This window comes from Platichthys flesus, chromosome 13 (genome assembly GCF_949316205.1).
Source record: "Platichthys flesus chromosome 13, fPlaFle2.1, whole genome shotgun sequence".
NCBI classification, from domain to species: domain Eukaryota; kingdom Metazoa; phylum Chordata; class Actinopteri; order Pleuronectiformes; family Pleuronectidae; genus Platichthys; species Platichthys flesus.
Window position 1 is genome coordinate 5,361,072 of NC_084957.1, and position 16,065 is coordinate 5,377,136.

General features: G+C 43.1%; 2 protein-coding genes across 9 annotated transcripts in view; one reads left to right on the forward strand and one right to left on the reverse strand.

The window, feature by feature from the left end:
- map3k19 (mitogen-activated protein kinase kinase kinase 19) overlaps window positions 1-6,694 on the forward strand; it is a 14,022-nt gene extending 7,328 nt beyond the window's left edge. The window contains exons 9-17 of one of the 2 annotated variants that reach the window (XM_062401883.1): window positions 278-400; window positions 887-1,044; window positions 1,365-1,399; window positions 1,518-3,665; window positions 3,761-3,865; window positions 4,257-4,495; window positions 4,627-4,879; window positions 5,005-5,213; window positions 5,383-6,694. In XM_062401883.1, coding sequence (XP_062257867.1) covers window positions 278-400; window positions 887-1,044; window positions 1,365-1,399; window positions 1,518-3,665; window positions 3,761-3,865; window positions 4,257-4,495; window positions 4,627-4,879; window positions 5,005-5,213; window positions 5,383-5,515 — 3,403 coding nt within the window. In that variant the 3' untranslated portion in view covers window positions 5,516-6,694. The remainder of the gene's footprint in view (window positions 1-277; window positions 401-886; window positions 1,045-1,364; window positions 1,400-1,517; window positions 3,666-3,760; window positions 3,866-4,256; window positions 4,496-4,626; window positions 4,880-5,004; window positions 5,214-5,382) is intronic. The other variant, XM_062401884.1, reaches the window with a different exon arrangement.
- ccnt2a (cyclin T2a) lies at window positions 6,099-15,390 on the reverse strand. Of its 7 annotated transcripts, XM_062401887.1 has the most exons (10): window positions 15,181-15,384; window positions 14,440-14,521; window positions 14,193-14,321; window positions 13,783-13,843; window positions 13,196-13,258; window positions 12,471-12,516; window positions 9,713-9,876; window positions 9,421-9,491; window positions 8,012-9,233; window positions 6,099-7,857 (listed from the first exon to the last, which is right to left on the reverse strand). In XM_062401887.1, the coding sequence occupies exons 1-10, from the start codon at window positions 15,336-15,338 to the stop codon at window positions 7,784-7,786; spliced, it is 2,070 nt and encodes a 689-aa protein (XP_062257871.1). In that variant the 5' UTR covers window positions 15,339-15,384; the 3' UTR covers window positions 6,099-7,783. The 7 variants fall into 7 exon arrangements, 5 of the variants coding, with proteins under 5 accessions (XP_062257871.1, XP_062257870.1, XP_062257872.1 ...); XM_062401886.1 differs by having other exon boundaries at window positions 6,099-9,233; XR_009923998.1 differs by lacking the exons at window positions 6,099-7,857; window positions 8,012-9,233; window positions 9,421-9,491 and having other exon boundaries at window positions 9,740-9,876; window positions 12,078-12,516; window positions 15,181-15,389.
- Window positions 15,391-16,065: the final 675 nt, after the last annotated feature.

The following is a 16,065-nucleotide window of genomic DNA, read 5'->3' on the forward strand; positions in this document are numbered from 1 at the left end:
ATCTCACCACTGAAACAGGTCCAAGCTCTCAAGGAAGAATAAAGGTCTTTGAGCCGCTCTCTCATTTCATAGCAACAACCTTCAGTGATGAAGAGACATGAGGGAAATTAGGATTTTGCATTTGGCTCAGTTCAGCATAAGAAAACAAACCTCAGGGGAATTTTTTTAACGATATTATAAACAAGACGTTCTAAGTTGACTCCCACACAGACTGATCTGCATCTCTATGAAAAGAGTATCCACTTAACGCTTCTGTGGTTTCCTCTCTTCTCCTCAGCAGAGGTTTGTCTCTGCCGAGCCTGGACAACAGCAGCAGGCGCTTGAGCCACGTGGATCCTGCTGCCTCGTGTGGTTTGATGAGAACCAGGACTCCCTGCATCCCAGCCCCCCCTACTCCCAGGTAGCTAGACTCACTATGTTCTGGCATTTATTAAAGAATACCAATCAAGATCAGACAGCCAGGCCATTACTGTGTTTGTCACAATCACAGAACAGGAGACTAGAACAGTGGAAAATGCTGCCAGACTCAAGTGACACAGGTTTCCTGATCTAAGCTCCGCACTGACATTGTGGCACTCCTTCATTTAAACACAGCACATTCTGTGTGGACCTAAGGAAGGATTTCAGGTTGAGAGGTTAAAGGTTTAGTTAAACTTTAACTCCCTGTGCACACTTTTTCTCTTGTGTAGCTCCCAGCATGCACTCCTTTCATTACCTTGAAGTATTGTGGCTGGAAGTAAAAAATAATGAGCCATGCTATTAACATTTTATCAACACTGTTTATAAACAGCTCTATCATTTGCATTAAGTGCTGTTTTGAAGTGAAATTCATATTTCACTTTTCTGTGCTCAGAAAACCAAGTACATCTGAAACTTTCCCTCGCAGGCCGAGGACCAGGAGTGTGGTAGTAGCTGCTTGCCCATCCTCCCCCGGCCGGCTGTCGGTGGCAGAGCCCAGCCAGCTCAGCCGGTCGGCCCCCAGCCTCATGGAACCACTACTGTGCTCCAACACTATGATGCAGGCCAGGGCCCACATCCAGACCCGTATGTATATATAAACCTCCAGAGTTTAAACCTCCGGATATTATAATCATAGTTATCATAGGTTTCACTCGTTTTTTTAAGAATTCAAAAACGGTATTACTCCTGGAGCAAATGATCAGAGGAGCAGTTTTCTGTTTGTGCCATCTTACATGTTATAAATATTCATAATGACACATAGTATGTATGAATAAAACCTTTTTGGTTTGACAACTGACTGGTAAAATAATATATTTAAACCCAGACAACCCAAAGTGTTTTGATTTGCTGATGATACTCAACTGTTTGCTTAAGTTGTTAATTTTTATTTAATGTATTTTCAGGACTTGGTTCTCAAGATACTGTTCATGAACAAAAGGTGACTTTAACTTCAATAGATCTTCATATATGCTTCAAGCATTTGTTCGCCATATTTGCAATACAATAATTTGTCTACCTTGCCAATCAATAATCGTACATTTTCTTATTTCTCACAGGGTCCCTTTCCGGCTCTGAACCCTCGAACACCGAAGCTGTTGGCTCCGCTGAGCAGCAGACCCAGGGACGGTGCAGCTCTGCCAGTACTGAGGCACCGTGTTCCCCTGAAGCCCATCAGCCGGAGCCCCCTTTGCTCCAGGGCCTGGCTGGGGAGAGGGCGGCTGTTCCGGGGCAGCCCACGCGCTGGCAGTGAGGAGAGCGTGTCCAGCAGCAGTTCAATTGATCTGGAGGATGACGAGAGGGATACTCAGGAGAGATCTTCAGAGGGGAGCACTCTGAAGTTTGATGGAGACACGGTGTTGCAGCTTTCGAAGGATGGGATCCCCACGGATTTGGTTGAGGAGACCAGGCGGCATTTTAAAGTTCAGTCGAGAATCACTCAGATTCCATTGATCAACAGATCAGCACAGAACATGGATGGGGACCCTATCCACCACGAAGGTGATCTCAGCACTGAAAGAACAACAAACTCTTATTGTGAAGGCAAAATAAATATGATTTATGCAAAGGAGCATGTCTACAATCATAGCTTTAAAAAATCGAACTATGCAACACAAAGTGACACTGGGAACAATCAAATGCCAATCACATCAGAGTCTGAGGAGAAGAACCACGCAGGCTGCACTTCAGACCCTGAAGGTGGCATTACCCGTGAAATTATATCTGATATGAATGATGACCAGGGTGATGCTGCTGCAGGATCTGGAGGGTATCACAGAAAAGAACTGAAGCATGTACAAAAGACAGAAGTGACAATGAAGGATTCCTCTGATGAAGAAACCCAGGTAGGTCATCAAATCCTCTGTCACGCTGAGCTGATAGATTTGAATATCAGCTCTGCTGTGGGGGAGATGCAGCTCTTTAAAGCAGGAGTAAACAGTCCAGTGTCAAATGGGGATTCAAAGACAGATAAAAAGATGGTGAAAGTCTTAAACGCTGTCCAGAGCAAGGAGACAACAACCGGCATGACCAGTGAACAAAGAGCAAATCATCAAACAACCCAGTTCTTCAATCTTCGAGCACATAAAGAGCGAAGTATCATTAGTCGGAACAAGTCCAAAACTAATCTGAAGTGCCCCTCCACACAAGTCAAGGATAAAACCAGGAAAAGCCCCGAGCTAATACTTAGTGGAGAGGCCTCAGTCAAAGTCAAATCAAAGCCAAACCCTGTGAAAGGTTCTCATCGTTGCTCTGACACCCCATCGCCACGAAAGAAGGTTGTTGATCACCCACAGAGCAGAAGAGCAAATCCGGACAAGTCAAACATCAGCAGAGCTCAACCGACCGGGCGGGAGCTGAAGAGCACGAGGCAGCAGAAGAGACTCAGTGCAGCCGGGACAACAAGGTCGAAATCTGCACTGGACTTCCTCACCTACAAAGACATGTTTCAGCAGATACAGAGCGGGGAAGGAGGGCCCGCCATCTACGAGATGTTTGCTGGTCCTATCTATGAGAACCTGAGGGTTTCCAGCTCCTGTGAAAAAACCAAGGACAGACAAGTGCAGTCTGCGCCGCCCAGGAAGGTGCAGCAGTCGCCGAAAGTCAAACAGAGACCCTCGAAACAACCCCAGTGTAAAATGAGGAGAAGCCCGGGAGAGAATATGGTGATTTCAACTAAAAGCAAACCGAGACTCACGTCCTCCAGGGTGAGACCTCACCTCACATCTCCGTCAAGGAAGGAGAAAACAACTAAACTAGACTCAAAGTTAGTTCTTTCAAATAATGGTGAGGCTTATCACACTCGTGCTGAAGAAAAGGCTGCAGATCAAATCTTATCTACCATCGTGGAGGCTCTTTCAAGATATGACACTGAAACTTTAAAACCTGACGACAAAACACTGACAATGGCCACAACTTCATCTATTGCTAAAGATAGCCATGCGTCCATGTATATGCAAGAATTCCCTGCTGCTAGGACATCTTCTAGCAGCAGCAGCAACACTATCGTGTCCCCAGTTTACCAGAAGTTTCTGGATGAAGTCGGGGACGGCCCGCTTACCGATGACCTGCTGCAATGTCTGGCTGAGGAGCTAATCTCACTGGATGAGAGGGATGTATCCTTAGACCCATGTTCAGAAAACCTGGAATCCAGCAAAGGAGAGTCGGTCAGAGAAGATCTTGCAACAGGGAAAAACGTGTTTCCAGAGGTAAACATTTATTTTTTTTCTTCTGTTTCTCTAGGACTGCTTTATTTGATTATCCAGTTCACTTTGTTGTTTTTATCTGCATTCATGTTTTGTAGGATATTTCAGCAAACTTTGCAGTTTTGCTTGGCTCTGGGGGGGCTGATGATGACACCATCACGTGGACAAAGGGTGAGGTGCTCGGCCGAGGAGCCTACGGGACAGTGAGTATGCTTTTACTTTCTTTAGTAGGATGACACAAAACCACTAAACCAATTTCGTGATTTATTGTGAAGGGTCAGGCATGACTCGAGGAAACCATTAAATGAGTAACTGGATCCAGGAATTATTTTTCTCTTTATTCAACATGGCAAGACGTGGCAGAGACTTGTTCAGAATTAAAATTCAAAGTTAATAACATTCAAGCGAAATCCTATAAATGATTTCCTATTATTGCCAACTCATCCAAGGTCAAGTCACTTTGTAGGTCTTCTGAGAGAAGCTTAAAACAATGACTCACTTCATTTATTGCCTTGAGGATTATGATTTCATACAATACAGCTGCAGACCCAGATGCGTAAGTAACTCCAGCCACTTCCACTTCCTTCTCAACAGGTGTACTGTGGCCTGACCAGCCAGGGCAAGCTGATAGCAGTGAAACAGGTCAGTCTGGACACGTCTGACCCCGAAGCAGCAAAGAGCGAGTACGGCCACCTGCAGGGGGAGGTGGATCTGCTCAAGGCCCTCAGCCACATCAACATCGTGGGCTTCCTGGGGACCCGTCTTTATCGGCACATGGTTTCCATCTTCATGGAGTATGTTCCAGGAGGATCCATCTCCAGCATCCTTCACAGGTACGGTTGAATCAATATAATTGACCACTTACTAAGTATCTGTCAAAAACACTGAGCTTCAGGACAGCTTCATTTATGTAAAATAATAATCACTGAAGCTTTCATCACGTCGTCTCCATTGCTGCTCTCAGGTTCGGTCCTCTGCCCGAGCGAGTCCTAGCTCTGTACACCCATCAGATCCTGGAAGGGGTGGCCTACCTCCACCTGAACAGGGTGGTTCATCGCGACTTAAAGGGAAACAACGTCATGCTGATGCCCACTGGCGTCATCAAGCTCATAGACTTTGGGTGCGCACGACGTCTCAGCTGCCTGAACCACACCGCAAGCAGTAGTGTGGACCTGCTGAAGTCCGTCCACGGCACACCTTACTGGATGGCACCAGAGGTGGGCGGTTTTAATGTGGTCTATCTTTATTATTTTGCTGACCTGTCTATTTAAGTGATTTACTGCATTTAAATGTGTAGCTAAGATTTTAATACATTTTGAAATTTGTGATCTCCTCCTCTTAGGTAATCAATGATACGGGATACGGCAGGAAGTCCGATATCTGGAGTGTCGGCTGCACAGTGTTTGAGATGGCCACAGGGAAACCGCCACTGGCCCACATGGACAAGATGGCGGCCTTGTTCTACATTGGATCTGAAAGGGGTTCGATGCCCTCCTTACCGGATGGGTTCTCAGATAATGCCAGGGATTTTGTAAAAAACAGCTTGACAAGGTGAAACCATTTGTCCTCTGTTGAATATTTAAAAATTAAATTTTGATGAAAAACTGACATATTTAGTGTGAAATGTGATTATGATTTAATTTGGGGGAAAACATTTCAGTGCATAACTTTCTATGTATAGATACAAGTTTCCTAATTCTCACTCGTCTCTTAACTCTAGTGACCAGAGACTACGGCCGTCTGCAGACGAGCTCCTGACGCATCCATTCATCCCCAAAAATGAGACTGGAGTGAACCCTTGGGAAAAAACGAAAAAGAACTGCTGTGGTCACCCAGCGGGACACTGTGCTTAACATGGAGTTACACTCTAACACAACACAGCCCAGTTGGACAGTTGTTTGTGGAAGTTAGGTTGAAGAATCAGGACACTTGAGGTTTTGTTGCGATCCTTGAAGAGCCCGTCACCTTTCCCTGCTTTCTGTTTGGGAGCGTGGGGCTTTACTTTGTTAAGCTGAATTTTAAATGGACCTACACAAGAAGCACATTCATTCATTTCACTTAGCATCTTGACAGAAATGAAAATAGATGACAATTTACCTATAGATATTGGTCTTTCTTATGAATGTGCCAAATAACCATAATTTTACGTTACATGCATTTAACTCAAGTCTCCGGCATATTTAGGTTCTTGTAGATTCAACCACTACAACTGGATCCGTTTTGCATCATAAACCAATTTCCATAAAATTTATTTACAGTGTTTACTAGCTCCTCTGATGAGATTTTAGGGCTTGTGGCAAGAACCTTTCATTATCTAAAGCTACTGTACAGGCACCAGTCCTCGTGTGGAAATTCACAAATCCTTAGAGTATAGCATAGATATATATATATATATATACACACACACACATCTTCAATAAAATGACAGCAACAAGATTATATACTGTAAGGATAACAGCAAGTTTAAAGTTTATTTGTAATACTGAATTGAAATGAAAAAATAATGTTAAGAGTGGCATATGCGCATTTGTCCACAACTGTTGTTCCGTGTGCCCGACTGTAAAATCCCTAATGAAGGTAGAAAACAATCCAGCCTTAGCCTTGTTAGTCTTTACGTGCGCTCTACAAGTAAATGAGTAACCGAGTCTGAAACAAGAGGAGACTGGATCATGTCAAGATTTTAGAGTAGAGCTCAAGGTATAAAACTGATGTAAAGACATGTCCGGAAAGGTACGTGGCTATAATATATTCAACCACCTGGATGAGGATGTCAGCGACAGGGGGGGGGGGGGGGGGGACATGTCCATATTGCAGATACTTGGATCCAAGCTTTCTCTCATATGGCAAATCAGTCACTGTTCTGGAATGGAAAGAACCATAATTTGTTTTTTTCTCTCCTAACAAGTACAGTAAATGGCTGATTGAATGATACAAGTATCCCTTGTATGCACTCAAATCTAAGGGGCTACAGCCTCATGTCATGGAATAATGTCTGATGCACTTCAAAATAAAAAGGATTATGTAAACTATAATAGCAAACTACTTCTGTCCTTTTTTTCTTTTCTTTTAGAGGCAAAACCTTTGGCATCTAGCTTAAAGGTCTACTTAAAGGTCAAAAAAATAAATTTTGGTACAAATACCATCACTCTGATGTGATTAGTAGGTGTTGAATGTGCATGTGTTGCTGACGGCAACTGGTATTTCCTGTGATAGAACAGCACAGCGCCCTCTGTAGGATGGCTGTGAGAAGAACACCCCACTGGAATTCTGCAAACATCCATCCGATGATGCCTTAACTGTAGATCAACAAAATAAAAGTCTTTATAGGTACTATAGTTATTTTGACATACTTACAAGCAGCTCCAAACCTGAGTAGTCATGGTATAGCTTTTTCTTTTTCTTCAAACATACACAAATGTATGTACATGTATCTCCACTTCCTGTAAACAGCAAATAAGTGCTCTCCTTTTGAATCCCTTTGATGATTGAAACATGCAAATCATATGCACAGTCCTTAAGTATAAAAAGAAATCAAGACAAAAAAGTAATTTAGGAGATGAACTTTACATCTAAAAAAAAAAAAAAGCATCCATCAACAGCACTAAATGGAATGCCAGCAAACATAAGTGGAACCCATCTCCCATTGGCCACTGGCTTCCTCCATTCAACTGCAAAATTGTGATTCGATTAAATGACTCGCAATACTTTAGTTTCTCAATGTGGAGATTTCAAATGTACGGAGTGACTTTCCTCCAGATGGAAACACACTCAACCTCTCCCCACCACTAACACCCACACATTGCACATTCCTAGACCCACTTAAAGAGGAAAAAGAACCAAGCAGCAACTCCACACACCAACAGAAAAACAGGACCGAGCTTCACAGCCCAGAAATATGACAGTCAGGAAGCATTTTTTTCTCTGTCATCTGTCAGGAATTGAGAATTGGAACAATACTTTGCATGGAGATACGATTTTTCTGCCTTTCAGTAAAGGTCTCATGATCATAAAGTTATTTTTCTAGGGCACTTGACAAGGAGGTAAGCATAGTCTATAAAGTCTCAATTGTGGGTGGTGTCATGCCATCTCCACGTGGTGGTCATAGCTCCAGAGTGGTGGGATCAGTGTCTCTGCTCTCCCACTTCGTGTGGCGATTCACTAGGAGGAGGGTACTGCTGAGAGGTCCGCAACCCACCTGGGTATGACAGGAGGGGGAGGAGCAGAAACAAGAATAAGGAAGAGGAGGGGGAGGGAGGGAGGTTAGCCAAAGAGCTGCAAGCCAGATGAGACACACTGCAGTACAGGAGAGGAGCAAGGAGGGAAAAAGGAGGAAGAAAAAGATGAAGTACCTGCAGCACCAGTGCCACCCTTGGAGATTTTGCTCACTTTGGAGCAGGAAGTGGAGGATGAGGAGGGAGGGTGGTGGTTGTGGCCGACCTCTGGGTGTGCCCTCTTGCGCATTGTGGAACCAGGTGGAGCCAGCGTCGTGCCTTCCATGCCGACCGGTCCTGGAGTACCCCGCAGAAGGCCTCCCCCACCACCGGGGCCCTCTGGACCTCCACGCCCGTTGCCACTGTGCGTGTGAGGATGACTGTGCTTGTGATGGCGATGGACGTTGTGGTCCCCTCCACGATGTTTCTCCTTACTCACCAGCGGGCTGGAATGTTTACTCCTGCTGTTGTTGATGCCTTCATCCGATGAGCTGTGGCAATCCGATGAGGAAACTTTTATCTTCATCTTAAGCTCGTCTTTGATGAGTTGTCCACTTTTATCCAGCTGGGAGCTGCCAGACCCAGGCACAGCCAGGCGGAGTTTGAGCAGACCTTTGTCCCGTTTGTCACTGTGATGACGTTTTTCTTGCCCGGAAGTTAAGGAGGGGACTTTAATTTTCAATGGGGAGGCAGTGGTGCTGCCAGCGCCACCATGAGACGTCTGGTGTGAATGTTTTCTATGTTCTACTTGGCTCACAGATGATGGTGCATAGGTGGAAGAGGAGGAAGACGACATTTCTCCCCTAACATCAAAATCCATTGCTCCTCCATGCTGCTCCTGCCGGCGTTTCTGCCCTGAGACAGCCTGCTCTGCAGCAAGTTTCTCTCTGTATTTGTCCAGAGAAAGCTTTGGAGCAGGAGATGGCTGAGGTGGAGGGTATGAAGACTGAGGTGGTATATGGTGCTTACCCGCTCCACCAGCTCCTTTTGGTTCCTGTTTGACAGGGTTAAAGTCCACTGTTTTTTCAGTCTTTATGTTTATGGGTGGGTGCTGAAGCAGCGAGGAAGAGGTGGTCTGCAGGGACAGTGTTTGCTCTTGGAGGAGGATGCTGATGGGTTCCTGTTTTATACAGGTGGAAGGGTACCCTGCTTGGCTCTGTTTGCCCTGGGGCCACTCACTGTGGCTAGCAGGATTATAGGTGCTGGCCAATGCGTCCAGGGACATGGTAGCACCCTCAGGCATGGAAAAACTTCCAGCAAGTGAGGCATCACTTTGGTCTAGGAGCATGGAAGGCCCGACAAAAGTACCGTCCATCAACTGGGAGCTCTCGCTCTTGGGCTTTTTGGCAGCTTGTGTTGCCTAGAGGGAAGAGAGACATATTTCTTCAGATTTTCAGTTTAAAAGCAATTCCTCTGATGAGGACTTTTAACAAAGTTACAGATACAAATAATCTATGTAGCATCTTGCAAATATATAGATCATTGCCAAACTGTTTTATTTTGGCTGGTTTAAAGGGCAATGTTAGGTGTAGACAAATAGGTCCTACCCTCCAGTTGCGTATCCTCTTTAAACGGCTGGGCGTCTTCTCCAAAATCTGCAGGAACTCGTGGGTCAACTCTACAAGGATATGAATGTTGACATCAGACATCTTCATATTCAGCAGCTAAAGTTAAACAATTCAATGCCTCTAATTTACACTGAAACATTTTTAATCTGGCTTTTCGCAGGGTTCACGTACATAGAAAACCTTACTAAGCTTAATACAGGTGTGAAGCAAGGTACAACACACCACTGTGAGTTTTGTGTCTATACAGATAAAGCAATAACATTAATCTCACCATCTAGCAACTCGAGAGTCACAGAGCTGTCCACGTACTCCCACCAGTGTTTCCCATCAGTGGAAACTGGGATTTCCCAGTTGGACCACTTACACGCCAGATGGATGCACACACAGGCAATCACTGTGGGCTTGTACTGGAGGCAGAAGGTTGTGAGGTGTAGGCTGTATAATGTGTGAAGGAATGTGCCAGCGTAGAGTGTGTGTAGGAGTGAATGAATTCCATATGTGAAGGTGTGGGTTGGGTGTGGTATAGGAGTTAGTTGAGGCCAGGCGAGGTAACAATAGGTCCAACATGTGGAGAAAAGAGAGAAAAACACAAGAGGGAGCAGACGGCTTTAATTTTCTGGTGGCTTTGGTTGCAAAAGTTCAGAAATTAATTGTTTTGATACATTAAACTTGGTCATGTCAAACTCCCAACGATACAGGAGACATCTAATGAGTTTGTAGTACTTCATGTAATATAACAGGACATAACTGAAATGCCCCATGACACAATGATTTGTGTTTAGGAACTGCTGATTTAATTGTTGGGACTTATAAAACCAGGTTATGGAAGTGAGTGAAGGGCCACATGTTTTATCTAAGTGTCGTCTACCCCTTGTGAAACCCTGAGCCCTGAGGCCACCCATTTGACAACTGCATCATTGTACATGATGCTGCTACAGCCCCTTCTATGTGGGTCTGTCTGGCTTTAGACTGTTAAAAGCCATAAAGTCCCACACATCAACATCTACAATTTTACAGCAGTGCTGTCTGGTTTAGAGTCTAGTATATGCACTCATTGCGGGCACTTTCCACATCAAATATCATAGTCAACACAACAAGTGGTTAAAAACCCTGTTAAATGAGTGCAACACAATACAACTAATTCAATAGAGTTAGAGGAATTTGGAATCAGCAAGTTTTTCTCATATTAAGAAAGTACAACATATTCATATTATGTCCAATATAACAAATACAAATTGACAAGGGGCTACCATCCAAGTTTTGAAAGCTAAATAAAGACAAGGTGCTACTGCCCCTTCCAAATGTCATAGCTCTTTGCTCATGGGGTGGACATGCTCAGAATTTGTGAAGCAGATAGACATCTGTTAAACATTAGCACGAGGTTGATTTTTTTTAATCAAATGTGGGTACTCCAATCATTTCAGACACTTTTACAGTCTTAAATTTAAGAATGTCAAGCAAAGCGCAGTCCATGTTCGACAATAAGGGCAGCCACAACTTCAGATAACTGCATTTCAAAAAGATTTGGTAATTTTTTTTGTTATGTTGTGTGATAACATGTCTGTCTTTGTGAGGCAAAGGACATCTTGGGATGCAAGACAAATTCCAGAAGAGATTCTGACAAAGTGTAATCTGATCTAAAGCTGGATGGTAACCTTGTGCAACAGGACAAGAACAATGTCTGGAGTCTGGTTTGCTGGATTACAATAGTCATTAAGAGTACTTTGTCATTATTCCACTGATCCAAAATCAAATCGAATACATTAAGGATGTCACCTTGAATAACTCTATGATTTTGGCAATAGGTTACAGATTTCAGTCTTGGGTAGGGCTGGGCACCAAACAAAATCAATTGTAAGACCGCAAGCTAAATAATTAAAATGATGAGGTTAATCAGAATCTATGGCAAGCCTAAACATTTATACTTGTGTGCTTGTGTATCTGAGTAGCAAGATATGCTACATTTCTGGAAAGCCGTGCATCAGGCTACGGTCTCAAGTTCAGTTACACTGAAATGTAAAGCTGGCCGTAACCACAGATCTAACATGATGGGAAACCTGGTCGAACACTATCTATCAATATATACCTCTGGAAGGTTTAATTACATTTTCTAGTATTACAGGGAGAACAGGGTACTGGAAAAATGAACTGTTATCCATATCAAATTCCAGGTAGCGAAACTGGTAACGATCAAATGTTCATGTACCCAACCCAACTCAAGTGTCAAAATAACTGACATCATTTGCAGTCAGCATCCAGATACTGTCAACCAATTCTTCAATTTCGTTGTTAATAAAAAATTTTTTGTTAAAGAACCTAATTTTGTACTAAAAGAAATGTCAAGAAAAACCTTTTGTCCTCTCTAGAATAATGATAAGTATGTATTTTTATTTTTATCAAGAGATCCCTTATGTATTATTTACATGCATTACGTATTGTGCATGTTTATAATTGTTCCTGTTTTGGTTTTTCTTGTCACATCTTTAAATATGTTTTATCTAGAAAGTTGTTTTGGAGCAGGGAATTAGGCAAGCACATTCTGCAACATTTGAAAATATCAGTGGAGATAAAACATTAAAAAAAAAAAAAAATGGATATGAAAAGATAAATTAAAAAAAAAAAATTGTGGTACTTACCAGAAGGACCTCTACGAGAAATGTTTACATCGTGAAATCTTTAGCTGCTATTCAGGCTACCAAAGTGTTTCTCTTTTAGACTTATGCACTTTTTGGCAACCGAACAAACAAGTGGGTTTCAAGCGCACCACTACACTTCACATCTTGCATTCAACCCATCTGTGCCAACACATGGTCCCTTGTACAATACACCGCACTGCAACCGGGGCCGGTAACGCTACAAGCCATTCTGCCCGCTTCCTGTGACCGAGGGAGGGAAGCTTAGGGGCAGAGGCAAGCGTCCCAATAACCACCAGCGCAAGTAGGGCCCGTTGGACACCGAAAAGGTACCCTGCATTACAGGAAGCTATGGTGTGCAGTCAAAGTGCAACAAAGGAGGGGCAGGATAACAACCTGTTGGTAGCCATGAAATAGGAAGTCTGAGCCAGATCCTTGCTTGCTGTGAGAGACAGAGAAAAAGAGAAAGACAGGAAAAAGAGAAGGGGATAAGCATTTCAACAAAGGGAAAACACTCAACTATCATTAGGACAGGAACTGAATGTTTGCCTTTAGTTACTCTTCATTGAAGTGATTAGGCCAAAACCAAGACTGAACAACGCTGTTGCAACATTTCGTTAACTTACAGAACGATGGATGATAAAAATTTGAATTTTTCAAGGAAAACTGAAAAACTGGCTAGTATGATTTGATTGTTGTACCCATTATTGTATGTTAAAATTATGATATGATTTTACAAATATTAAATTTGGCAAGCTGTCACTTGTATGTAATCAAAGATTTGTAAGCACTAATTTACAGATTTGATTTTCTATAAATTGCATCTGTTTAAGGATGAACACTATTTATTCTCTTAAATTTCTGCAAGCTCACTGAGAAACCGAAATGGAAAAGACCCCTAGCCCAAATTATTCAATCTTCGTCTTGGTCTAATCAAGTGTGAGCTAATGTTGCTGTTTAAGTGCCATGTCAAACAACAAACTAAAAAAGGTCATCAAAAGTACAAGGCGTGTGGTCATGTAGCCATTAAGTCTGCAAGGTTTTCACCCCCCTCCCCACCCTTATCTGAGGTGGGACAAACAAGACCAGAGGGCACAAAGAGCAAAGAAGGAAGCCTCTACCTCGAACTAGCTGGGAACATTTCACCACATCAGTGTGTGGGTGATCAATAGTAATTTCAAAGCCTGGAACAAAATACACGACAGGTGAGTTCAACACAAGCACAGTTGGGAGGTGACATGTCATTTTAGGATCTAGCAATCATTTAATAGGGTGTCAATTCAGATTCAAGTAAGTATCTATGTGTTAAATGTGAACAGTGGAATTTTATGGTTAAATAAAGTGCAATCAACTCAACTGTGAGCACTTTCATTCTGGATTACATCCAAACAAATGCAATCAATAAGTGAGCAAAAATAGGTTTGACGAAAAAAGTGAGATCAATAAAAAAATAATTCAAAACCAAAGCTCATGACAGCAATTACGTAAATGACATGTCACCTTTACATGATTTATTGAAACACACATTTGACAGGATACCCATACAGTAGCTGATAAAACATGTCACTTATCAGGCTGCGGAAAATAAACTCAACAGTGATCAATAGCACTACTCCCTTACTGATAACGGTAAAACAATGATTGTGATTATGATAAACAAAAGTGCTCTCTCTCGCTCAAGTCATCCACTCCAGTCACCACTACTTACCCAGGGTCTGCAGCACTATGGATTCAAGAAGCACCAGCTCTTGAGCTTGCTGGAGGTATGCCTGAAGTTTGATAGACAGTCATTACAACACAATTGTAATGAGTCTATTAATCTTTCCCTCTAACATCTGATTTCAAATGGCCAATACTCCATAAAGAGAGGCTTGTTTTTACTGCTAGTCTTACGTCTCGTCGGTGCGGGTGTGTGTTACACACCGACCGCAGGCCAGATGAGAAAACATAAGGCCCTTAGAGCGGGGCGAGGGATTGTAACACAGCCAGTTTTTTAACTGTACACAGGGAAACCATGACCACGGAGAGAACTTGAAAGACACGTGTGGAAAAGGATAAAAAAAGAAAAAGAAAAAACAACTTTCAACCGTAGAATATTGCAGAGCTCCCCCAACTTACGTTACTTTTTGTGTCTAGAGGTGGTTCCTGGGGGTTTAGACAGGCATGTGACACTTTGATCACATGTTCCAGTTTCCGGGGTTGCTCCTCAACTTTAGCAGCCAAGAATAAGGTGGTGGGAGATATTATCTGCGTGGAAGCATCAAGACAATCAATTCTACAGCAAATCTACGCATGGGATGATATTTCAGTCACATTCCTCTTTACATTTTATACTAAGCTGAAGATCATGCAGCAGAATACTTACATTTCTATGGAATTTGGTGAACGAGTGGTGCATATAAAATCTATGCATGTAAACAATGGCTGTATTTATTGTTAATTGAGAGCTGGAGGGGGAGTTAAGGAGAATTGTTGACAGTGACAAACTTCAGTGGGGAACATTTTGGGCTACATGCTACATTATCAAGATAAGTCACAAATCACTGAGTCACTCAGCACTATCTAAACTGCTGAGAGGAGAGATAAGTTTGCAGCCGAGCCACAGATACGGTGCCGCCGGTGACTTAGCTTAATGCTAACCGCAAGTGTGTTTCCTCAATGTGAAAAGGGAGTAAATAAAAGCCACGAGTTAGCTTAGATTGTTAAATGGAGCACTTAGTTATATGCTAACAGAAGCTATGTGGGTCTGAGGAGGTTAGTCTGGTTTCACTCGAGTGTACAAGTAGTGAGCAACAGCTGCAAGAGGCTAACGGCCTCTCAGGCGTCCACCGCCAGCTAGCTAGCTAGCTAACGTGCTGTGTTAGCACTCAGCTAACCGGTACATTCCCAAGTTGAGAGACAAAGTTAAGACATTCTCGTATAACGTGATTCTAACAAAACGTCAAAAACAAGACACGCGATTGTAAAAGGCGTCGAAACTTTCTCCCGGAGCCCAGTTTTAAGTTGGCCAAACGATAACGGGCCCGCTCCGGCCCTTAGCGCCATGACTGCCCCCGGTCCGCTTGAGGGAGGTGGGGGGGGGGGGGAGTTTGTTTACAAAGGATACACGTTGAGTCTCTGGCCCATGTCTTGGATCAGATTCGCGGCTTGCTGTCGGTAGGAGAGCTCCCGGTCCGGCTCGACTCCACCTCGGCGGGAAGGCGTGTTTTCCAGCTGCTCCCGGGTGAAAAACCACTTGGACGAAGATCCCCGGCACGCCGCCATTGCTCTCCGACATTCACTCGGGCATTGGGCACCGACAGAGCGGAAGTGAGGTAGGCGTAGCACAGGAAACCGGTTCTTCTTCTTCTTCTTCGACGGTTCGGCCGTGACTCCCATGTGCTGGATGGTGTAAAGGATTTTTAATAGTAGTTGATCTTATGTCGTCCTGCGCTATTTTATGCGTTTATTTATATTTGAACAATATCATGTTTAGTTTCCTTTGTTGTGAATGTTCAATGTTTGTATTGACAGATTACCATCAATAATAAAATATTGAATTTAAGAGGACATACCTACACGGTGTAGGCTGATGGTGTAGGCTACCCCTTCAGCATGATCTGCATTGACACCGACATTTTTAAGAGGTTCTACACTGATTCATTCCACAAGCTTCATGGGGATTGATCCAGTGGTTTTTGTTTTTGGTAGTGCTTCTAACTTACAAACAAAGAGTAGTTAATAACTTGGAAATAGTGTTATTGTTTATATTTATGAAGCAAAAATGGTTTTAACAACTTCCCCTACAGACTGTTTATAAATTCAAATCTGAATGTCAGATTATTTTTGCTCTTCTGGTTCACTACACAAGAAAAACATGTCGTCTATCAGCTGAGTTTATTGTAATGCTGGAGAATAACTTTAAGAGGAATCATTCCATGACTTCTTTGAACAACAGCAATTTATAGAAGTCAACTTTAATTGAGTCAAGTCTGTCATTTGTTGATTGTAT